The following is a 24,561-nucleotide window of genomic DNA, read 5'->3' as shown; positions in this document are numbered from 1 at the left end:
TGACTAATGTAAGTTTTTAAACTGAATGCTACGTGTAAGATAGTCAGGTAGGGTTAGCCAGATTATCTTTACAACTTTTACAATTGCTTGAGGTGATAGTCAATTTCTCTGCAAGCTCAATTTTGTTTGCAACTGTTTTGTTAACACACCTGCCTTTTTAAAATGAATTTCTATCATGGGGATGGAACTTGATTTTATTTTAAGTCCGATTGGCATACTGCGTGTGCATAAACCGTTTAAATCAAATTGCGCATATATAGTCGACCCTTGCGGAATGATACAATCGAATGTCGATAATGGTTGAAGTTAACCGATAACTTGTCGGTAGTTATTTGCGTTCGGTTTCATCAAGTGAATGTTTATATTTTTTATTAAATGAATACATATCAGAATGCAACATTGTTTTGTTCATAAAACTTACGAAAATGAGTTTTGCTGAGTAAATGTTTGATGGTATAAAATAAACATTTTGATAATTAATTCAAACACGTGATCCAATCAGCCAATGAAACGTGTAAATTATTTCGTGAGACGCGACATTTGCGTCTGGAAATAAAACACTCTATTTTGCTGTAAATCATGATTTGTTCTACCGTACATCACTTCCATACATTCACTTGTAGTTTATATTCTATTTAAACGTTAAAGTTTGGATACATAAGTCTTCATTTTCGGCAAAATAAGCAAAAATGTTTGCTAAGTATGTCACGTGATCCATTTTGGCCAATCGAAATGCTTCATTTTGAAAGCATCTTATAAAACAAGCAATTTCGCTTGGGGTACTGATTGCTGAGTAGGTGAAGGAAGGCAATGGTGTTCTGATGTATCCGTGAGAGACTATGGACACGAAGAGCCATCCGACACTTAAACAGTATCAGCAGCGCACCCCAGAAAGCATCATATGGTACTTAGCATTCATTTTTTGCTTAGTTTGCTTTGTAAGCAGATAATTTGCAAATATAAAGCCGTGCCAATTTATCTGTATGTCCGCCATTTTCGGCTTGGCTGCGGTCACATCGGCACTGGTGTAAAAGTGTAATTTTTCATGTTCTTGCTAATCTTTCATTGTAAATTTATTGCTAAATTGAACTTTTCTTGCTAAAGATTGTTATGGTTCTGCTAAATTGTCGCGAACCAACGTGAATGTTAGTGAAAAACGGTTGAATAATGAACAATTGATGAAATGCTTAATTGGCGACCTCGACAAACAAAAAATAATACAATTATAAATATTTAGCCAACACAATAAAATGAGAATCTCTTTTTTATTGTCTTTTTCTTTATTATTGCACAATGACCATGTCCAAGAACCGTTTGTATATTCAGAGCAAATTAACAATGGCTATGAGTCATGGTCATATTGAAATAATTGCAATTATTGTTTCCTTCCTTGATTTTTTCTTGTTTGGCAAATGAAGCTTTTAACATGAAATATTTTTTAAAAAGAGCTCAGTTTGACTTGCATAATATTGTACCCAAAGCTTAAAGCCATTTTGAATGATTTAGTGCTAAAAACTGGAAATGACTGGACCTGGCTTGTCTATTTTAGATTTGAATAGTCTAAAATAATAGACGTGTTATACGGGATTCTTCCAATCCCTAACGTCTAAATGGGGGTGTTTTAAAAATATTGAAATTGTTTTAAGTGAAGTATTTTATGGTTGAAATTGATCATAAAGAGTTATATTCATATTTTACCATGTAAGTGAAATGCTATTTTACACTAAACAAGCATTTAATGCATTAAAACAAGTTGTTTACCTTTCCAATAAAACGAAAGTTGACTGACACAGACAATAATTATGCGAAGGTAACAACTCGATACAATCGTAATAGCTCGGCGTCCTCCGACAAAGCTTCGAGATAGACCTCGTTTATTCAATCGTAACAACTCTGCCATGGCCGAAATGTTCCGAGCGATTTAAAACTGTGCTCTAAAGCCTTGCAGGTGCCCTTCATGTATATATCGTTATGTTTTGACAGAATGAAATGAAGAAACGCCGTCAAACTCATATTTATAAGTTGGATATTTATTTTTTTGTGTACGGAACTAATATAAGATAACATTATCTGGTAATATTTCTTGTTTTTATGATATTTTATAGAGGCTATATGCTTAAACCCGGAATCCTGATCGGGACAACTACCCACTTTTGATACTTAACAATTTGTACGTGAAGGATTTGCCATATCAAAAATCTAAAAAAATCCGTCAACGTACAATTATTTGGACTAAGTATTTGTAATTCTGTAAGCTTTATTTGCCGAAAGGAGGGATTTCGTGCTCACATAATACTTGGACAGTGGTTGAATTAATTGAGTCAACAACCTTGGGGCTTGGGTGTTATGATTTTTGTTTCTTACGCAGCCGTGCGTGTTGCTATTTTTATTGCATGAGAGAAAATGGCAGTTAGTTAATGGACTACCAGACTCAGCTTTTCCTTAGAAAATGTATCGAGCTCTGAAATAGTAATGATTTTGAGTAAGCTCTTGTGCTGAGTAATGGCTTGCAACCTATTTTCAACAACTGCTTTAATTTTTTCGCCTTAATAGCGTCATTCATGAAGAGGACGCTTAATAGAGCTCAGAAGGGTCTCAAAAGCATCCATAATGTTTTATGATTAATACATTTTCTCAATGTTGTAAGCACGCTTGCTGCAATATCCAGCAGCCAAATGTTGTATGAACTAGATAATGGTTTTTGGGTCTTGCTTGTATTTAATTGAATGAGACTTTTATTGTCCAGAGTCACTTTGCTTCTTGTTGCTGTAACCACCTATTTTGAAAAAAGGTAAAATGTTGTTACACATAATTTCTTGAAAGATTTGAAATATGGACATTTCTTTCATTTCAGCTAACTTTGTGACGTGAGAAAACCAGCAGCATATCTCCTAACGTTGGTTTGGAGATTCCTAGTATTTGAAATGAAAGCACAAACAAGATAACCTATGAGGTATGTTTAGTACTTCGTCTTAAACCAATGACGTAGGTTTAGTTTCATACAAGTGATCAGTTTCTTTTTCAAAAGTTAACAGTTGAGGAGGCAGTAGAAAACTAGCGAGTATGTCAATGTTTTGTACGTAATTGGTGCAGAGATAAATTTAATCTGAAGCTTACTTAACCTTGATCGAAGATTACATTTTGTTTCCATAATGATCAGTATACTGAAATTGATTCAAAAGTTCAAAGAAACTATTTAGGGGGCTTTACTGATCTCTAGTCCATTCATTGCTGAATTGTCTGGCTATGTCATTTTCCTAACATTTGCAGAGGTGATTCCACAGAGTCAATGACTACTAGTCCAGTGCGTCGCGACTCCACCAGTGAATACAGCAACATGAGCGAGCCAGGCAAACTCGAGATAGACACTGAGACTGCAGGCTCGGCTGGGCTTGACACTAAGGCTGGCGGTGATAATGAAGTAAGCAATGTATGTATAGTCCGCTTGGTAGAGCTTTATTTTCTTTTTCCTTCGTAAGTGATTTTGGTTTAATTGTGTGCTATGCATTCAAGTTATGATAATTTGTCATAACCTGTTCACTTAGTTTCTTGTCTTAAGTACTTGTTATTGAGTTCTACCTTAATTTGTTTTGCATAAGCTAAAGCACTGTTGACATACTCTTGACCATCTTTTTCATTTCTGTCCTTCCCCTTTTATGTCTTTGAAACATCAAGAATCTCTGTGTCCTCGAGTTTTCTGTGAAATTCTGATTGAGGTGGCTTGGTCTACTTTACTGTGGTCTTAAAAATGAGTTTTTAGCAATTCACTTTTGTGTTTACTTCACTTGTTATGCAGTTACTATGCTAGTAAGAGAACAATTAAAACTTGTGCTGTTCCCCATATTTGAACAACTTGTTTGATCTGTCGCCAATTTTTCAAACTTGTGTTCCTGCAAACAAATACTCCGTCTTTAAATGTAGTTTATTAATTTATAGGCAGGTTATTTTCATCCTCGTAACAAAAGGATGTGAGATGTAGATGTTTAAAATAGGGTGATTGGGGTGCACTTTAATCAACATCGATTGTGTAGCTAAAGCTTGTTGATTTCAGTCGGATCAGAACCATGTAGGGGCTAACAAGTCTGGGCGAGGCCGTATGACGAATCAGCTACAATACTTGCACAAGGTGGTCCTTCTGAAGGGTGTATGGAAACACCAGTTTGCCTGGCCATTCCAGGTTCCGGTGGACCCTGTAAAGTTAAACCTTCCGGTAAATGCAAGTGCTTTTTTTGACGGAACATCTTATTCTTAAATATGCCTGAACTTGCCACTGAGGCAGATGTATTTCATCACCGTAAATGAAAGAACTCCGTAACCGACAATTCATTGTAAAGTTTGGTATATCATGCAAACAGAGCTGCTTGGGAAATGGGCAAGGTGCAGTCACACTTCTGAAACTGCTTCTGATTTAAACCCTTTAAAAGTTTAAACATTGCATTTCAGGACTACTATGACATAATCAAACAGCCGATGGACTTGGGAACTATAAAGACTCGCCTCGAGACAATGTACTATCACTCTGCGAAGGAATGTATCCAGGATTTCAACCAGATGTTCACTAACTGCTACATTTACAACAAACCTGGCGAGGACATTGTGCATATGGCTCAGGCGCTGGAGAAAGTCTTCTTGTCCAAGGTGGCGCAGATGCCGGCTAATGTAAGATGTTTTTCGTGTTGCATTTTGAATTTTTACAAAATTGGTGGAAATTTGGCTGAAGTTGATGATAATAACACTATTTCCTCTGTATTTGAAAGTATCACTTTCTTTGCTAATAATGAATGTGTGACAAACTTGAAAAAATCAAGAAATTAAAGGCTTTAGTTGCCTTTTCTTAAAAAACAGTGTGAAATAAAATTGCTCTGCTAATCATGAACATAAACTGATTTAAATTTAAGTTCTCAACTGAAGGATGTTTTAATGAGCAGGAAGAGGTTGCTACTCCAGCATCAAAGAAGGTCATCAAGAAAAAGACATCTACCGTGTCTCTAAGACCCCATCCACCTACGGCTAACCATGTCGAGTCTTCGCAAGTGACCACCACATCGCTGGCAGCCTCCAAAGATGTGCCCCTGCAGGCCATCAGTGCAGCCGCCACTGAGACGGTAAATTCACCAACCCCGGCCACAAGCGCAGCTGTAAAGGGGGCACCCACGGTGGAATACTCCCCATCTGTTATTCCACCTTCGCAGCCTACAAAGGTTCATAATAAAGATTTTTTTATATAATGTTTGAATGAAAAATGTTTAAAGAAGCAAAAACGCTTCTGGAAGTCTGGGAGTTATCATATTAAATCTGGCCTGTAGACTGCTATGCTTTGTGGTCTTAACTGTTCTTATCTAAGTTTGCAGGTTTTTATATTGCAGTGTTTTTTTTCACTGTTACGGAAATAGAGCTGTGTCGTTTTTGAAGGGATAATTTTTGTTTCTTTGTTCTCTTTTGGGAGTTTCATTTTGATATTTTGGGAAAAAAGAATGTTTAAGCATCAGAAATGAGACCAATTTTCAGCCTCAAATTGGTCAGAAAATACTACACTGTATTGTAATATTATTTCTGTAAAAAATTACTTAACATGGAAACTTAACATTTTACACTATCTGTTTTTAAATTAACCAAGCCTGTTCCATCTGTTGACCAATTTCAAGTAACTTGAATCAAGGTTGTGAAGGAACAAGTTGATCATGTCCGTAGACCATATCCTAGTTCTTAATTTCAGACAAAGAAAGGAGTTAAGCGAAAAGCAGACACAACCACCCCTATTCCACCAATGGGAGATCCGTACGAGCCCGACTTTGATGATGGTATAAAAGACGAGAAAATACCCAAAATGGGCTCGGTCAAGAAACCCTTAGGTTCTGGCGTTAAAATGACTCCCAACAAAGTCCTCCCACCAGGTGGAGCAAACTTGTCTGTCTTAACTACTCCTGTCAGCGAAATATCAGCAGCTAAGATCACTCCGGCACGGCGGGAAAGCAATCGACAAATCAAGAAACCGAAGCGCGACCTTTCTGAGGGCGAAATGGACTTGGTACAACCTAACTTGACAAGTCTTTTAGGGCCGGTCTTGTCAACGAGTGTATGCACAAATTTGCTTCTTATTGAAATTGCTATTAAATGATCAGATGATAAATTAAAAATGTGCATGCTGTTTTGTAGATATTTGATCGAAAAAAAGTGTTTTTCTGAATCTTTTAAGTACGCTCCTTGATGACTGAGGCCCTGCATAGTTTAATTAAATGAACTTGTTTTCATTGTCATACATTTTGCTGCATTTAAGAGGGATGTTTACATATTTTTTCAGTTTTTCCCTTGTATTTCATAAAAGTACATCAAAATTGCTGAAAATCTTCAATGGTCATGTGTTTGCTTTTAAAGTAAAGAGCCCTAATATCACTTCTTCTAGCCCTTAAAGGCCTTTTTTTTTAATTGAAAAAATGCTACCCTTTTCCTCATCTTTTTGTGTTTTGTCACATTCATATTTTTGCTGGAACAGCTTCATTGTTATCTATATAATTATGCAAGATCTTCCATCTTTCAGATCAAGAAGGGGAAACTGACTGAGCAACTCAAGTTCTGCCATAACCTCACGAAAGAGTTCTTCACCAAAAAACATTCTGTAAGTTCAAGCGATGGTGGATAATAAAACGAAGATGTGAAAAAAATTGCTTGGTTCATGTTAAAAAGAAAGATCTACATAAAAGATGATCATGATGTACATGAATTAGTAAATAGTTTGTTAATTAATGATCTTACTCTCAAATAAGTTTACAAAAAGAGACGAGGTTCAAGATCACTTGTTCTGTTTTATTTTTATAGAATATTTTGAAATAAAGAAAAAAGTGTTAAATTTTCATTGCGTCACACTTTTCATGGCTATTTTATTTCAGGCATATGCATGGCCGTTCTACAAGCCGGTTGACGCTGTACTCCTTGGGCTCCACGATTATCACGATATCATCAAGAAACCGATGGACTTGGCGACAGTGAAAGTATGAACACGGATTTTTATGTCAATAGAAATTCCATACCAATGTTGATTGTCCATGACAATAACATCAGCATCAGTGACAATAAAACTGTTGGCCGTACTTAAATGAAATGATATTTTGTTGAGGTTATTCAGATTTCAAGTCATCTGTTTCTCTGTCATGATTTATTTCATACTCAAATTATAACTGAAAAATAATATCAAACATAATAACATAAAATTGGGAAATTGATAGATAAAAATGTTTAAGATGCCTTATGTTAATTTTGCTAGTACTTGGGGTATACTTGTATAAACAGCAAGTATATGCATTTCAAACCAGGGTATTTTGAAAAATATATATAACTGTATTGTATAATATATATTGATTGATTGATTTCAGACCAAGCTGGAAAACAGACAGTACGCGTCCGCACAGGAGTTCTCCGATGATGTGCACACTATTTTCACAAACTGTTACAAATACAATCCTGCAGACAGCGATGTCGTGTTAATGGCACGAAAAATGCAAGAAGTGTTTGAAGCCCGGTTTGCTCGATTACCGGAAGAGCATTCATTTGACTCGTACGATAAATCTAGTATGAAGGGTGATAGTGACAATTCTATAGGTGATTCTGACTCGGAAAGTGGGAATGAGAGCGAGGAGGAGAGAGAACGCAAATTAAAGGAATTACAAGATCAGGTAAATAAGGGTCACAGAGAATGGTGGAATATTTATGTCCTTGTGGAATTATTCATGCATGGGGGTGTGATAATTGTACGAACAGAGTCTTTAGAGAGTAATGTGATGATCACCTCATGCGCTTCATCTGATTTGGAATGCCCACTGCTCGTTTGTGATGGCTGTAGCGTTTTGCTGCTGTCGTTGCAACTGGCAGAGTTGTGGCTCTCTGAAGCATGACCAAACTTAGATGCTGATTACTCAAAGCTTCAAATACTTTTCACTCTTATGTTGTTTTATTGACAACTCTTGATATGTACATTGTTACTTAAAGAGTAAGCTGATGATCACCTCATGCGCTTCATCTTATTTGGAGTGCCCGCTGCTTGTTTGTGATGGCTGTAGCGTTTTGCTGCTGTCGTTGCAACTGGCAGATTTGTGGCACTTCAAAGCATGACCAAACTTAGATGCTGATTGCTCTTTTTGTAGTTTTGTTTTTAAGGTAACTCCCTGTTATTATATACACGAATCTGTAAAAGAATGACTAATAAGAAAATTGACGGAAGAACAAAAAATATTTATTAAGAAATCTGTTTTCTGTCACTAAAATTCAAAGCTTTTCACGATATTGGGGAGGTATATGTTCATTGTGACAATAAGAGTAAACTGATGATCACCTCATGCGCTTCATCTGATTTGGTGTGCCCGCTGCTTGTTTGTGATGACTGTAGCGTTTTGCTGCTGTCGTTGCAACTGGCAGGTTTGTGGCACTTCAAAGCATGACCAAACTTAGATGCTGATTACTCTTAGATTTTAATATTTTTACTCGTAGATTTTAATATTTTACAATCTTATGTTGTTTATTGGCAACTCTTGATTTTATATATATATAATATGTGTGTACAATACGATTGAAAGAGTAAACTGATGATCACCTCATGCGCTTCATCTGATTTGGAGTTCCCGCTGCTCATTTGTGATGACTGTAGCGTTTTGCTGCTGTCGTTGCAACGGGCAGATTTGTGATACTTCAAAGCATGACCAAACTTAGATGCTGATTACTCTTAAACTTTACTTGTCTGGATTTATTGGCTTGCTAGTGTACATTTTGTCAATATTACAACATCTTATACAATGATGAATCCATTGCGTGTCATATGATTGGCCACTGTGTTGGTCAAAATGTCTGCATAAAAATGGTCCTGAGAGATTTTTCAAATTACTTGATAGGTCAACTCCTGTTTAGAAAGTGTTTTTAAGATGTTGAACCAGGTTTGATTTTCTTCAGGTTAAAGAGTTACAAGAACAGCTTCATCGGCTTACACAAGAACATTTGAACAAATTAAAAGAAAAGACTGAAAGGAAAAAGAAAAAAAAGAAAAGTCGTGAACGTGCGAAAGAACGAATAGAAAAAATTATACCAGTTCCTGCTGCTAATGTTATACCAGTGTCCGTGGCAACAACAACGCCAGACTTGACAAACAGTGTAAAAAAAGTGACAAAATCCAAACCTAAAACTAATAAAACGCCCAGTGACGTTCAAAGAAAGCGTAAAACTAGCAAAGGTAGTGGTGGGAAGAAGGTTAAAGTGTCTTCACCCCCTTACCAAATGCAGTTCGATAGTGACGATGAGGATAATGCGAAACCAATGACTTATGATGAGAAACGTCAGCTAAGCTTGGATATTAACAAATTACCAGGTAAAGTATGTGATCGGCTTGAAACTAGGTCAGGGATATACCCATATTTCTCGAGGAGTTCATAGTGTCTGATTCATTTCTCATGTTTTGTGTTAAGTTTTAAAGCCACATATGGATTTATGTTTAAAAACCAATAAGATGTTTGTTGTGGGGTTTTCGTGCACACATCAATGAGGATAACCTTTTTTTAAGGAAGTCAGACCATGTCTTCAAATTATACGCTATTCTGAGATGTGTATTTAAATGGATATTGGATGAATTATTTCATAGTGTTATTTTGAGTGATCCAATGTGTTTTTAAGGTGTTCAATATTTCGGTTGCTAGCATTCTTAGGGCTTCTGTTGCAATATTGCTATTATCCAATTTCTATAAGAAAATTAATTGATGCTGCTCATGAAAAAGGATGCCCTGGTTTTGTGTATATGTGGAATTCATCTGGCTTAGATTAGAGACAATGTTTTGACTTAAATATTTTTGCATTTCAAGCTCGCACATCTATGAGAATAAATTCTATCCAGGAATTCAGACCCTGTCTTCAAATTATACGCTATTCTGAGATGTGATGGGTTCTTAATTGAAAAAAATTGGGAGGCTTTTTGTCCATGCGAAACAAATGTCAGGTTTTTGTATCTATATTTATCTGTTTTGTTACTGGTAATTCAAAGTGAATCTTTAACAGCATTTCACTTGCTGAATTGAGGACATGCTGACCAAGAAGTATTTGTCACGTTGTCTGCCATTATAATGTCTGCTTTGTTCAAGTTTTTAATTTAGTTATTATGGTTCTCAATAAGTTACAGTTGAACCGTCACAGTTATAAGTAACAGACAAGCTACTATGAATCCTACTTAAAATTAACTTGATTTTCGAAATTTTTGATCCGCCCAATAGCCATTTGAACCGTCCATTTTGACCGCAGATGGTTGTTGGCGAGAATATTTCCAGGCAACATCATTATTCTAAGTCTCTGTGGGGAGGTGACAGACCATGTCTTCAAATTATACGCTATTGCGAGATGGTGTGGATGGTATTGGATAACAAATAACAACCCTAGGCTTTTTTTTCCATGGGGAAACTGATGTGTAGATTTATTGAAAAGTCAGGAGATCAATTTGTCTGTGTCCGTATGATGATTGGTGAATATGAGTGTATCTTTGACGACAGAATTTCACTCGCCGAACTGAGAACATACTATTCAATAAAAATCATTGTTCTGTCATCAAAATGTCTGCAATGTGCAATATTGACACTAAGGCCTTTTTTTTTTTTTTTTTTTAGTTTTTCAATTTTTTTTTCAAACTGACTATAAAAACGGTAGGGTCGGCGCCTATTCCGTAGGTAGGGTCGGGTAACCCGAACCAAATGTATTTTTTTTTAGGCCTAACTAAAGTAAGAAACTCCAAAAACGTCCATCACCAGTCATTGAAATTTATACATGGGCCAAAATTTAGGCCAATTCTTAAATTCTGGGGCGGTATTGATTTCATTTCTTAACTCAAGCTCAATTTCTTAAAATTTCCCTTGTTAAAGTAAAAGAAATAGATTGACTTTAGAATAAATGAATGTATATTAAATTACATCTTTGAAAATAAAGTACAGTCATCGAAATTAGACTTTTGGATCAACAAGCCCGAATTATTATACTATTGCTTGGCATCAAATTTTTGAACAAGCCCTGCTATATAAAATTCAGAATTTCAGCAAGCCCGAAAGACATTTTACCAGTGCAGGGCTTGCGGGCTTGTGCTAATTTCGACCACTGAAGTACCTGGCATTTTATGTGAATATGAAATGTCCAATGAGATACTTCACTGAAAATGACTTTATGAGATGTTTTATGAATACTGGCCAGCCCTGCCCATCTGCTATGATTATAATTTAGAGAACATTCCTGTCAGGCATTTTAATACTGTCTGGCTTACGGGCTTTTGATAATTTATTTCAACTCTTCATCATTGTTTTATTTTTATCTCGCACATCAATGAGGATAAATATTTTAAAGGAAATCAGACCATGTCTTTAAATTATACGCTATTCTGAGATGTGAATCAATATTTTGTTAACATTTGATGAGTGCCCTAGCACTTTGAATCTGTAAGGAATGGCTATAGCTATTATGAAATTAATTTGTATGTGTCAGATTGTTATTGTAATGGGTTAAAATAAAAATAAAACACTAGAGTTGTTCTAAACTTGAAACAATACTTCTTGTTACCAACATAACATGTATATATAAGAAAAGTAATTTTTTTTCTAGATGTTGCAGTTGGATTTTTGATTATGAATTCAAGTTGAATAGAATTGTAACCAATTTCATTACATGGTTAATTTCAAAATTGAGAACTAGAAGATTTTGGTGGTTATATTTATGTGTATGTAATATACTCTATCCCATTGTCAGTAGCTTTATGATGATTTGTAGTACAGTTTCATAGCTGTGTGCTGATGAAGTTACATATTATTTCACTGGCGAACTGAAAGCATACTGACTTTAAAATGTTATATGGTTTTGTTTGAAACTTGGAATTTTTTTAATTTTTGCCTTGAACATTAGGAAGCCAGTTCTTTTCTGGGCAAAGGGCAAGTTAACCTGCTTGTTACCTTAATCTAGATTGGCGAGATAAAATTACCAGTTTAATACCAGTCTGTCTTTACTTGAAACTGACTGTTTCATGCACTGGTTATAGTTAGGCCTAAAAAAAAAATACATTTGGTTCGGGTTACCCGACCCTACCTACGGAATAGGCCTACCATTTTTATAGTCAGTTTGAAAAAAAATGAAAAACAAAAAAAATAAAATTAAAATTGCTTTTCAATATGTAGTTTAAACCTTAAATGCTTATACAGAAGATAGCTTTAACACCATTCTCCAATAATGAAAATGATATTCTTATATAAAGCCTTATAAAAAAATAAATAAAAAGCCTACCTACCCTACCTCTTTTTGAGAAGGATGTAACCCTAACCAAACAATTATTTTTTTTAGGCCCTATTGAGTTCAAATAGTGTGTTTAAGACAATATCTGAGAATCTGAGCAGTAAAAAACAAGCAAGTTCGGGTCGCAGAGGTGGTTGGAAGATGTCAAGCAGAATAAATAGTTGCATTAGCTATAAAAACGTGTTTATATGGGTGTGTTCATTAAAGTGATGTCCGTCAGAATCAGAAGGATGATTGATTGGTCAGAGTGTATCATTGATGACAGTATTTCACTCGCCAAATTCAGGATTTACATTCTTTATTATGTCGTGACCATCAAAATGTTTGAAACAAGTTGTTTTGAAATTGATGGCATGTACAATTTGTTCGCATTGTCCTATGATGAGTGATCAGTCTGAGTGTATCGTTGATGACAGCATTTCACTCGCCGAACTGAGGACTTTCTGACCAACAAAGGATTGTTCAGTATTCTGTCAGCTGTTGAAATTAATGTTAAATTGCAGTTCAAGCTCTGTGCTCAAATGTGCAAGATTTTTGGAAATTGTTGTAGGATAACCTCTTTGTCAGTAATCCGAATGATGATTGATTGGTCTGAGTGTATCTTTGATGACAACATTTCACTCGCCGAACTGAAGATTAACTGACAAAAATCATTAATATGATATGTTGCAGCATTTGATTGCAATGGAAATGATTGTGTTATAAATTGCAACTGTAATGTGAAACATTAAGGCTTAATTTGTGATTTAAAAACACTTCCTGAATAACCTAAAAATACAAAATATAAAGTTATACAATTGGAAACCTCAAAAGTTTTGGCTGGGCAGTTAATTGTCCTGTTTTGAAAAGATTATATACAAGATGTGTATATTATGAATCAAATTCCAAACCTGTTATCTGTAATAATATCTGGCATATTCTACCACAGGTGATAAGCTGGGGCGCGTTGTACACATCATCCAGTCACGCGAGCCGTCCTTACGAGATTCCAACCCTGACGAGATAGAAATCGACTTTGAGACTCTCAAACCATCTACATTACGGGAGCTGGAAGCCTACGTCATGTCATGTCTAAAGAAAAAACCTCGAAACTACAGTAAGTTAACCACTGGTCATGTTTATATTGATCTTGTGACATGGTATAAGCATTTTAAATGCTGCTTTTTAGTCTTGTCAAATTTGGTGTACTGCTTCATTTCACATACTTTGGAGTTTTGCAAATTGTGTGTTTGTTTAGTTAATGTATTAAAAGTTTACTTGTGACTGTTTCATGCCCTGGTGATATTCAAATAATTAAAGTATATTTGGTGAATATGAATAGGTTTAAGTGTCAGCCTATCTTTTCTGGGCAAAGGGCAGGCTCTATTGCTTGTAACCTTAATCTAGATGGGCGACAGTAAAAGCCAGGTTAATCCCAGTCCTTAGGTCCAGGTGACTTGCGACTGTTTCATGCCCTGGTGACATAATACAGAATGTGGTAAACTTAAGTATTCAACAGTTGTGTTTAAAATGATATAAAATAGTTGTGATGAAATAATGACGAAGATTGTATACATAATTAATGAATTATACCCCTTAGAAGTAAGGTTGAAGCTAGCATTAATGTACATGGAGCATTGGAACCAGCTTTAACTTGGCCTATCTTTTCTGGGCAAAGAACAAGCATTATTTATTGTAACCTTAATCTAGAAAGGTGACAGAAAAGGCCAGGTTAATCGCACCAGTCCTTGTGACTTGTGACTGTTTCATGCCCTGATGATATTCAAAATAATTGTGTATGTTTGATGAAAATGAAGAGATTTAAGTGTCAGCCTATCTTTTCTGGGCAAAGGGCAGGCTCTGTTGCTTGTAACCTTAATCTAGATGGGCGATAGAGAAAGCCAGGTTAATCCCAGTCCTTGGGTCCAGGTGACTTGCGACTGTTTCATGCCCTGGTGATATTGAGAACAATTAAATCAATTTGCTAAAAATAAATAGTTAGAACAAGGGTCAGCCTATCTTTTCTGGGCAAAGGGCAGGCTCTATTGCTTGTAACCTTAATCTAGATGGGCGACAGTAAAAGCCAGGTTAATCCCAGTCCTTAGGTCCAGGTGACTTGCGACTGTTTCATGCCCTGGTGATATTATAAAGAATTTGGTAAACTTAAGTATTCAACAGTTGTGTTTAAAATGATATAAAATAGTTGTGATGAAAAATGACAGATAGTATAAAGAATTCTACCCCTTAAAACTAAGGTTGAAGCAAGCATAAATGTACATCGGAACCAGCATTAACTTGGCCTGTCTTTTCTGGGCAAAGGGCAGGCTCTTTTGCTTGTAACCTTAATCAAGATGGGCGAGAGAAAATGCCAGACCTGCTAATCCCAGTCCTTAGGTCCAGGTGACTTGTGACTGTTTCATGCCCTGGAGATATTCACAACAATTGAAATCAATTTGCTGAAAATGAAAACAGTTAAAACAAGGGTCAGCCTATCTTTTCTGGGCAAAGGGCATGCTCTGTTGCTTGTAACTTTAATCTAGATGGGCGACAGTAAAAGCCAGGTTAATCCCAGTCCTTAGGTCCAGGTGACCTGTGACTGTTTCATGCTCTGGAGATATTCAGAACAATTCGAATCAATCTGGTGAAAATAAATACAGTTAAAACAAGGGTCAGCCTATCTTTTCTGGGCAAAGGGCAGGCTCTATTGCCTGTAACCTTAATCTATATAGGCGACAGTAAAAGCCAGGTTAATCCCAGTCCTTAGGTCCAGGTGACCTGCGACTGTTTCATGCCCTGGTGATATTGAGAACAATTAAAATTAATTTGCTGAAAATGAATACAGTTAAAACAAGGGTCAGCCTATCTTTTCTGGGCAAAGGGCATGCTCTGTTGCTTGTAACTTTAATCTAGATGGGCGACAGTAAAAGCCAGGTTAATCCCAGTCCTTAGGTCCAGGTGACTTGTGACTGTTTCATGCCCTGGAGATATTCACAACAATTGAAATCAATTTGCTGAAAATGAAAACAGTTAAAACAAGGGTCAGCCTATCTTTTCTGGGCAAAGGGCATGCTCTGTTGCTTGTAACTTTAATCTAGATGGGCGACAGTAAAAGCCAGGTTAATCCCAGTCCTTAGGTCCAGGTGACTTGTGACTGTTTCATGCCCTGGAGATATTCAAATAATTAAAGTATATTTGGTTAATATGAATAGGTTTAAGTGTCAGCCTATCTTTTCTGGGCAAAGGGCAGGCTCTATTGCTTGTAACCTTAATCTAGATAGGCGACAGTAAAAGCCAGGTTAATCCCAGTCCTTAGGTCCAGGTGACTTGCGACTGTTTCATGCCCTGGTGACAATTGTTGGAAGTCATTATTTAGTACAATGCCATAAATCATGTGGTGCACAGTTTACTTGACAGCGCTGTCAATCATGATATTGTCCCATTTGCAGCAAAGCGGACGCCGGGCAAGTCAAAGCAGGAAGTCCAGCAACAGAAAAAAAATGAGTTAGAAAAAAGACTAATGGATGTCACTGGGCAGCTTGGGGGCCCCTCCGCAAAGAAACCTCCGAAAAAAGGTATGCAGGTCCTCCATATATATATATTAGCAGTCTTGTCATACATGCGCTAGCCTACGAGTACAGGCCTCTGCTAGATTATTTTCATCATTTGATAATCTGCACTGGAAACTGTACTAAAAAGTTTGATAGTAGAGCATTCTCTGATAAACAATGAAACAACATGTACATTAATTGTCCATCCCATAAAGATGTTTTAATAGAAATAAGTCTTTTGGATGGACAAGCCCAGATATATATATTTCTGCTTGGCATTACTATTTTGAGCAAGACCCGCTGTATAAAACCAAGAATTTGAACAAGCACGGAAGGCATTTTACCAGTGCAGGGCTTTTGGGCTTGTGCTTATTTCGACCACTGGCGTTTAAAGCAAAGCACAGAATGTATTTTTTCATGTTGCATACCATGTGTTGACTATATTTAGACCATCTTGGAGACCTTTCATGTGCTGTGTTTCAGAAGCTGGCAAGGATGGAGCAGGTGGAGCAAGCAGGCTGACCTCCAGCAGCAGTTCAGGCTCCGATAGCGAATCATCATCTAATTCTAGCTCCTCAAGCGATTCCGACTCAAGTGAAATGTCCGAGTCAGGTTAGAACTCTAACATTGCCTCCTCGGGCGCTCGCTCAGTGTTAACTGTCGTACACGCAAAGGTTTAATGGGACCTTGATCTCTTAAAGAGTGTCTGATTTTAAAGTTAAGGTTGATTTTATACTGTTTACAAGGCTTGTGTAAGCTTTGAGGTTGATGGGTCAGTTCAAAAACTGAACAGAAATTGTGCATGAGAATAAATAACCACGTATTTAAAGAATAGGGAAGTTGATCGATGTTAATGTATGTCAAGGGTGTTAGTAGGCAGGTGCTGGCTAACTATATGGTTGGTCACATTTGGCAGGTCCAATGATAGAGCAGTATTTTAAAGTCTAGCGTGCTTGCTTAATGAAACAAGAGATCTGGAAAATCACCATATACAATATATTCTGCTGAGGGTGCAAATTATGTTTGACTAAATTAATTATGCTTTACAGAATATTATTGTGAATGCATGTTCTTTAATTGTGCCATTACACATTCAAAATCATGTCCGTTTCAATTTCAATGTGTGTAGATCTCATCAATTTAAGCTTTAAAGTGGTCACATTATGTAAAGCGGTGCGGCTTGAATCTCATTGAATGATCAAAGTAGATAAATGTTCGTACTTGTTAATGATTAGTTTATTATAGTCTCTTGTTCCTGGTTGCTTTAATTCTGCACTCCTTAAGTTTTTATCTGATTAACAGTTGTTTTAGTAATTCACAGAAAAGTTGAGAGAAAATCCTGTTTGATTTCACGCTGAATGTTTATTTAATTGATTATACAAGGATGTGGGTTCAGTAAAAAAAACTTGTGTGGCAAAAATGGAAGTGTCTTGCATATGTGTAAATTGATAACTAAGATGCATTCCAGTATGTCATTATGTCAGAATAACAGCTGCTAAAGCAAACTGATTTGAACTGGGATTTAAGACCCACGAAATAGCTGTAACAAGTATTAAAATTGCAAAATTAGCAGTATTTTACTGTTATTTTAACCACTACAGGAAATGAGCTACCTGTATGATTAAAATTTTACGCTTTGAAATGTTAATTTATCAAAATGTGAAGATAAAACTACATCTATTTGCTGCGAGTAAATGAATAGACTATATTCATTGGTTTAAAAATAGAAATGGAGATCAATGATTTCAGTTTGCTACAAGTTAGCACGAAATCGACGATTTCTGTTTTGCTACAAGTTAGCAAAATTTGTGAAGCCAGAGTGCATTATGTGTTCATCCTTTGAGTTCAGTCAGAAAACTGGAGTTCTATGCCCCTATGTTTCATCATGCGATACCCATTTCAATGTCTGTAGTTCACGATTTCCGCCTTGCTGCTGTATCGGAACTTGCGGCCATTGAACTATATAGATAATGCGTTAGCTTAAACTGTTCAACAAATGAAAAACTGTGTTCTGTGCAACTCAAAATTTTACAGTAAATGCTATGAAATATTGTGTAAGTTTGGCACTTGGCCTATTATGCGACTTGTGTATCACGCTCGTCAGCTATCCAGGTGGATGATTTGATACAAAGGTAATATTAACCAGACTGATGTTGGACTCAGAAGTTGACACTTTTGCACTCTGATGGCTAAATGTCTTTAGTGTTCAGCATTTTATAATCACCTGCCTTTATTTCTTGCTAAACTGAAGCAAAAAATTGTACAACATATTTATTTTCAGATGTTCATAGCAAGATATGCTAAATTATTAAAAGAATGCTATGTTTTTTTCTGCTAAATTGTCAACTTGATTGTTATATTTCTTGTGTTAAATCTCTTTATATAATAATCTGTTCAAGTAGTGTTCTAAACTGTGTTTTTGGTAGTTGTTGAAAGACTTACATTTTGTAACATGTACTGTTAAGTGTCGAATGACTGAGTTGTACAGAAAACAGTTTATATGATGATCATGTTTTTCATTACATGTATCCGTTTATAAGATTTTTTGTCAGTTTTGTATTGTGTAATATGTCATATTCATTATTCAGATGTAAATAGTCATTATATAGATCTACATAGTAAATCATCAGCATTTTTATTCGTAAATCACAAAATAAAAGATAATAAAGATTACCTATATGTTGTTATTCCCCCCTGTAAATTGCCGAATATGCCGATGTAAGAAAAACTCATGGATGAACACACTGCACTTTGGCTTTATTGATGTTATTACGTGCCTGCTTAGCAGGGTCATTTTGTTAGGCATTGCACGCCTCGTTGTGTGGTGGATGTTACTAACTTAATCTTGAAATGTTTTGCCAAGATGGATTTTTAAATCGTTAAAAAGTCTGGGTAATGTGTTAGCCTTGGACTCGTCTTCAAAGTGCAAAAACTTGAGTCTTTGCAATTACTTGGAACTTTTTATATGATGTTGAAATGAAACTTTGAACATGTGTTACCAGGGACAATACGCACATGTTCAGCAAAGCTTTATAATAATTGAGTTGTGCTACATGTTTGACCAGAAAACCCCCCAGACCAGACAAGTGTTAAATATACCCCTCTTCAAAGATGCAAGGATATATTCCTTTCCACATGTTGGTCCGTCTGTGTGCAGACCATATCTTGTCTGATGGATATGCTTGGGCCTAAGGTCCTCAAACTTAGTTAGGAGGTTGGTCTTTACCATCAGATGGCCCCTATTTATTTTGAGGTTAAAGGTTTTGGTGACCTTAAGCTCAAAAAGCAGACTCCTATTTGAGATCAGTAGTTCAAAGATCATAGCCCCAGTGATGTTTGTAACAAAAGGCTTTTCCAATTTACATCAAGTATTCTTGGTCCTCAAACTTAGTAGGAAGGTTTGTCATGACCAGCAGATGACAACTATTGGGTTTTTTAGGTCACGGTTATGGCGACCTTGGAACACTGCTTGTCTGATAGATAACAAGATTGCTTGGTCATACTGTCCTCAAACTTGGCAGGGAGGTTGGTCCTCCCAAGCAGATGACCCCTATTAATTTTGAGGTCAAATGAAACGGGCACCTTGGACACAAAATCTTGTCTAATACATAACTGGAGTATGCTTAGTCCTACTTCTAGGGTCCCAAACTTGGCAGGGAGGTTGGTCATGACAAGCAGATTGAGGTGAGAATGCGAAAAGATTCTATATGACATTAAATAAAGGAGGTAGAACCTTTTCGCTTTCACCCCTTGAGATGACCTCACGTTTTAAAGTAAGGTGACCATAAAGCATAGCAAATCGATACGAGTATGCTGGTTCCTACTGTCCACAAACTTAGCAGGGAGGTTGGTCTTGACCAGCAGATGATGTCTTGATTTTGAGGTCAAGGGTCACTGACTTTAGACAAGAAAAATGGTAACCAACTCCTTTAACAACATTTATAACTTAAATTATCCCAATGATATTTAATGTGAAATTTGGCTGCAGTTAATGGGGCATAGATGTTTACAATCATCTCTTGTGCTCTAAGAATTTCTAACCATCCAACAAGGCCCCAGCAGGGGCATTTGGTCACATGACTGACAGCTTCTTTTTTAATTTTCATTTTAACCCAAAACTATCAAAATCAGGTCGTTGTTATTTAAGGTACCTCTTGTGTGGTACTCAAAATAATGCCATTCATATGGAACTCTCAGGTGTCATTCACCAACTATATTCGATTTGGATCATTGGCACAGTGTCACAAGATAAAGCCATAGGAGGTCAAGATATAAGGTCTCTTTGTTATATATGTAAGTGGTATGATAATCGGGTTGCTAAATGCATTAATGGCATATAGATCACTTGATACATTTTTTGTAGGGTCACAAGATACAGAGGTATAAGTTTGCAAGATTCAGTGGTATGTGGTCACAAGATACATTGGCTGGTATATGGTCACAAGAAACTTTTGTAAGAGGTCACAAGATACTGTCGTGTAAGATCACAAGATACAGTAGCACTTGGTCACAAGAGTCAGTGGTACTTGCTCACAAGATACAGTGGTACTAGGTCACAAGATTCAGTGTTACTGGGTCACAAGATACAGTGGTACTGGCTCACAAGATACAGTGGTACTTGCTCACAAGATACAGTGGTTCTGGGTCACAAGATACTGTCGTGTAAGATCACAAGATACAGTAGTACTTGGTCACAAGAGTCAGTGGTACTTGCTTTCAAGATACAGTGGTTCTGGGTCACAAGATACTGTCGTGTAAGATCACAAGATACAGTGGTACTGGGTCACAAGATTCAGTGGTACTGGCTCACAAGATACAGTGGTACTGGCTCACAAGATAAAGTGGTACTGGCTCACAAGATACAGTGGTACTGGCTCACAAGATACAGTGGTACTGGCTCACAAGATACAGTGGTACTTAGTCACAAGATAAAGTGGTACTGGCTCACAAGATACAGTGGTACTGGCTCACAAGATACAGTGGTACTTAGTCACAAGATAAAGTGGTACTTAGTCACAAGATACAGTGGTACTGGGTCACAAGATACAGTGGTACTGGGTCACAAGATACAGTGGTACTGGGTCACAAGATAAAGTGGTACTTAGTCACAAGATACAGTGGTACTGGCTCACAAGATACAGTGGTACTGGCTCACAAGATACAGTGGTACTGGCTCACAAGATACAGTGGTACTGGCTCACAAGATACAGTGGTACTTGGTCACAAGATACAGTGGTACTTGGTCACAAGATACTGTCGTATAAGGCCACAAGATACAGTGGTACTGGGTCACAAGATACAGTGGTAGCGGGTCACAAGATACAGTGGTACTGGGTCACAAGATACAGTGGTACTGGGTCACAAGATACAGTGGTACTGGGTCACAAGATACAGTGGTACTGGGTCACCAGATACAGTGGTACTGGGTCACCAGATAAAATGGTAGCGACCCATGAGATACAGTGGAAGCGGGTCATGAGATACATTGATACTGGGTCATGAGATACAGTAATACTTGGTCACACAATACAGTGGTGTAGGCTCATAAGCTTCAGTGGCAAGGAGTTACAAGAAAGTTCTGATTAAATGATCTCAAGATACAGTAGTTATTGCATGTCTGCAAAATATGATTCCTACTCCAATACATAGACACGCAAAAAAGGTTGTACTGTTTGATCATATCCCCTGCATCGACTAATTGATCTTACAGGTTCCCCTAAGAAGAAAAAAAAGACCAAAACCAGCTCAGGGAAGGTAAGTTCATTAAATTTCAATTTGTTGAGTCATTAATAGCAAATTATTTAAGTTCTAGAAAGTTCAAAGGTGTTCGGTTTTTAGTCTGTGTTTGTGTATGAAGAATATTTCTTGTGAGAATGGAAAGTTTTTGTAAAAACAAACATTATTCCATTATATGTGAACATTACTGCTGCTTATTATTAAAGACGCACAAATTCGGTATATATTTTTAATTTTAATCTGTTATACCATGTTTTACCAGTTTGACCTAAAGCAAAAAAAAGCAGATGATTTAGGTATAGATAAAAATATATAAGTGATATTTTTGCTCTTTTTAAGTGGAAAATTTGTGGCCATGTAGCAATAATTAAAAAACAACAACATTTGTGAAGGTTTATTTTTTGTATCTGTATCTAAATCATATGCTTTAGTTTTTGTTTTGATCATTAAAGTCAAATGAGTTAAACTTGAAAATGCATCAAATAAAAAAAGAAGTCCTTTGCATCATTTTGTGCCCCTTTAATTCATAATTAAATTACCTGTTGGGCCTAAAAAAAAATATGTTTGGTTAGGGTTACATCCTTTTCAAAAATAGGTAGGGTAGGTAGGCTTTTTTTTTTATTTTTTTTATTTTTTTTTTATTAGGATTTATATAAGAATGTCATTTTCATCATTGGATAATGGTGTAAAAGTTATCTTCTGTATAAGCATTTAAGGTTTTAAACTACATATTAAAAAGCAATAAAAAAAAAAAAGAAAAAAAAAAAAAAAATTTTTTTATTTTTTCATTTTTTTTAAAACTGACTATAAAAATGGTAGGGTCGGCGCCTATTCCGTAGGTAGGGTCGGGTAACCCGAACCAAATGTATTTTTTTAGGCCTTAGCAAACTAATGATTCCATCAAACTTAATTAAAACCCAACTTCCGAGACCCTTGTCCTATGATCTAGCATATTCTGTATCACAGCAGAATGGTTTAACATCTCCAAATGTGAAGATGTCATTCGGCAACAAGCCAGGTCCATCCCCAGCAGTCAAGGCCACACTCAACTCCGGTGCTGCGTCAGCTGTTAGCAGGGACTCGCCTGTCAATAAAAGACAAGGTACAGAATTGAAAAATGAAATTAAGGAATATTTTAACACCATATTCAACAACAATTTAAAAAAACAACATTTCCATATTCAACAACAATTTTAAAAAACAACTTTTCGATATAAAATATTTCAAAAGTAGATTAAGTTCCTGAATGAAAAAGTTTCATTCGCAAAATCAAATAATACAGGGTAAAATTGGGTTATATTATGCGCTCACAAATTTTTGTGAGAGGCTTTTGCGCTCACCTACAAAAAGTCCAAGCTCAATCTCTAAATCCAGTGGTCAAAATTAGCACAAGCCTGCAAGCCCTGCACTGGTAAAATGTCTTCCGGGCCTGCTCGAATTCTGAATTTTTTATAGCAGGGCTTGTTAAAAAATTTGATGCCAAGCAATAGTATAAGAATTCGGGCTTGTTCATCTAAGTCTAATTTCAATGAATGTAAATCTATGTTATAGATTATGACATTAAATATCCTTACCATGCCTAGGTCAGCCTCATTTTAATGCATGCATCTATTCAAGGGGTGAATACAAAAAGGTTCTAAGTGACATCAAATAAAGAAGAAAGATAGAACCTTTTCGCCTTCATTCCTTGAATATAACATGTGGTCCTAAAGTGGGCTTTTTTGTCTGTCCCCAGATCATAGGTTACCTAGTACTGACTATTTACATTCCAAAGGTTATTAAATATATATGTATATAATATGTATGTATAGTAAGACCATTAACTTAATTGATGCCTTATCACCACCATACATCACTCCCAGTAATACTTCTTATTACCAGAAGGTGGTGTATTAGGGATATTAATCACATCCAGTGATAGCTCTAGTTGAATTTTGTGAAAACTGAAATGGAGTATTAAAGAATACATTACTAAGAACAGTTCCATTATGCAAGATGATGGGCCGATTGTTCAGAATTTTGTTCCAGTTAACAACGTGATTACTGACATTGTTGTTATCTTTTAGACTTGGACTATTTGATGTTGTGCTCACATGTTTTAATATGGACAAATTCAGCTGAAACAGTCGTCTCAAATATTGCAATAAAATGCAACAGTTCACAAATATTCATTAAATTCCCAGAGCTGTAACAATTTGAAAGTTGACAACGATGACGTTAATACCGTTATTAACTTCAACAAATGTTCTGAACAATCGGCCCATTGAATCTTGTTGTTAAATAATAATGTAACAGGTTTAACAGTAGGGCATAGATAACTAGTTAACTAGTTGTGCATTTTCATTGGTATATATGATTCCAGGTGTACCAATTGGTATACAGGCCGTGACGGTGAAACCAGAGCTGGGAACCGCAGTCACCTCCGCTGACATGCCTGTAAAACGGGAACCAATAGGTATACTGCTAAATAGTATATACTGCATTGTCTGTTTATCATGAAGTAAGAAGTTCTCAGGTATGATGTACTAAATTTAAAATAGTGAAGATCGTTGTGATTATTTTTAACCATGTCGATTTAACTCAAGTGGAAAACATGATCAATCTGCAGGGTAAAAAGTAATCAAGATGCAAGATTCTTTTTAAACTCAGGAATGAGATGAGGCCTAAAAAAATAGGTTTGTTTCTGGCTTTAAAGATTTGGGTCGTTAAGTATGTTGTTTTTTTAATAATAAGGCATGTTTAATTACTGTCAAAGGGAACAATAAAAAAATTGAGTTGGTGGCAAATAGATAGGGTCAGTCAGTCAAGTAACTAAGGACAAACCTTTTTGTTTTTTAGGCCTAACAAAAGAAAAACCCTGGTCAGTCAGTCAAGTAACTAAGGACAAACCTTTTTGTTTTTTAGGCCTAACAAAAGAAAAACCCAGCTCAATGATCTATTTTCCGAAAAAATAATCATATTAAATGTTTACTAGAAAAAAGTTGCTTGAATTGAGAGTTTGTTTGTATTT

At 36.2% G+C, this 24,561-nt stretch overlaps 1 protein-coding gene and 1 non-coding gene across 8 annotated transcripts in view; both read left to right on the top strand.

The window, feature by feature from the left end:
- The first annotated feature begins 437 nt into the window (after positions 1-437).
- LOC128224709 (bromodomain-containing protein 3-like) overlaps positions 438-24,561 on the top strand; it is a 32,528-nt gene continuing 8,404 nt past the window's right edge. Inside the window, exons 1-17 of one of the 7 annotated variants that reach the window (XM_052934686.1) lie at positions 438-572; positions 2,855-2,953; positions 3,271-3,430; positions 4,052-4,210; positions 4,444-4,659; positions 4,899-5,201; positions 5,717-6,076; positions 6,539-6,616; positions 6,888-6,989; positions 7,371-7,670; positions 8,938-9,349; positions 13,217-13,384; positions 15,714-15,839; positions 16,299-16,427; positions 21,526-21,569; positions 22,518-22,653; positions 23,914-24,006. In XM_052934686.1, the coding sequence (XP_052790646.1) occupies positions 2,949-2,953; positions 3,271-3,430; positions 4,052-4,210; positions 4,444-4,659; positions 4,899-5,201; positions 5,717-6,076; positions 6,539-6,616; positions 6,888-6,989; positions 7,371-7,670; positions 8,938-9,349; positions 13,217-13,384; positions 15,714-15,839; positions 16,299-16,427; positions 21,526-21,569; positions 22,518-22,653; positions 23,914-24,006 (2,791 nt within the window). In that variant the 5' untranslated portion in view covers positions 438-572; positions 2,855-2,948. Of the gene's footprint in view, positions 573-630; positions 905-2,854; positions 2,954-3,270; positions 3,431-4,051; positions 4,211-4,443; positions 4,660-4,898; positions 5,202-5,716; positions 6,077-6,538; positions 6,617-6,887; positions 6,990-7,370; positions 7,671-8,937; positions 9,350-13,216; positions 13,385-15,713; positions 15,840-16,298; positions 16,428-21,525; positions 21,570-22,517; positions 22,654-23,913; positions 24,007-24,561 lie in introns of those variants that run through there. The other 6 variants (XM_052934691.1, XM_052934690.1, XM_052934687.1 and 3 more) reach the window with 6 other exon arrangements.
- LOC128224962 (small nucleolar RNA SNORD10) lies at positions 7,768-7,910 on the top strand. Its single transcript, XR_008259589.1, has one exon. It is a non-coding gene; the product is annotated as a small nucleolar RNA SNORD10 (small nucleolar RNA).

The sequence above is a fragment of the Mya arenaria genome, chromosome 17 (assembly GCF_026914265.1).
Source record: "Mya arenaria isolate MELC-2E11 chromosome 17, ASM2691426v1".
NCBI lineage: Eukaryota > Metazoa > Mollusca > Bivalvia > Myida > Myidae > Mya > Mya arenaria.
The sequence above is the reverse complement of the archived record's forward strand: the minus strand, read 5'-3'. Positions and strand labels throughout refer to the sequence as shown.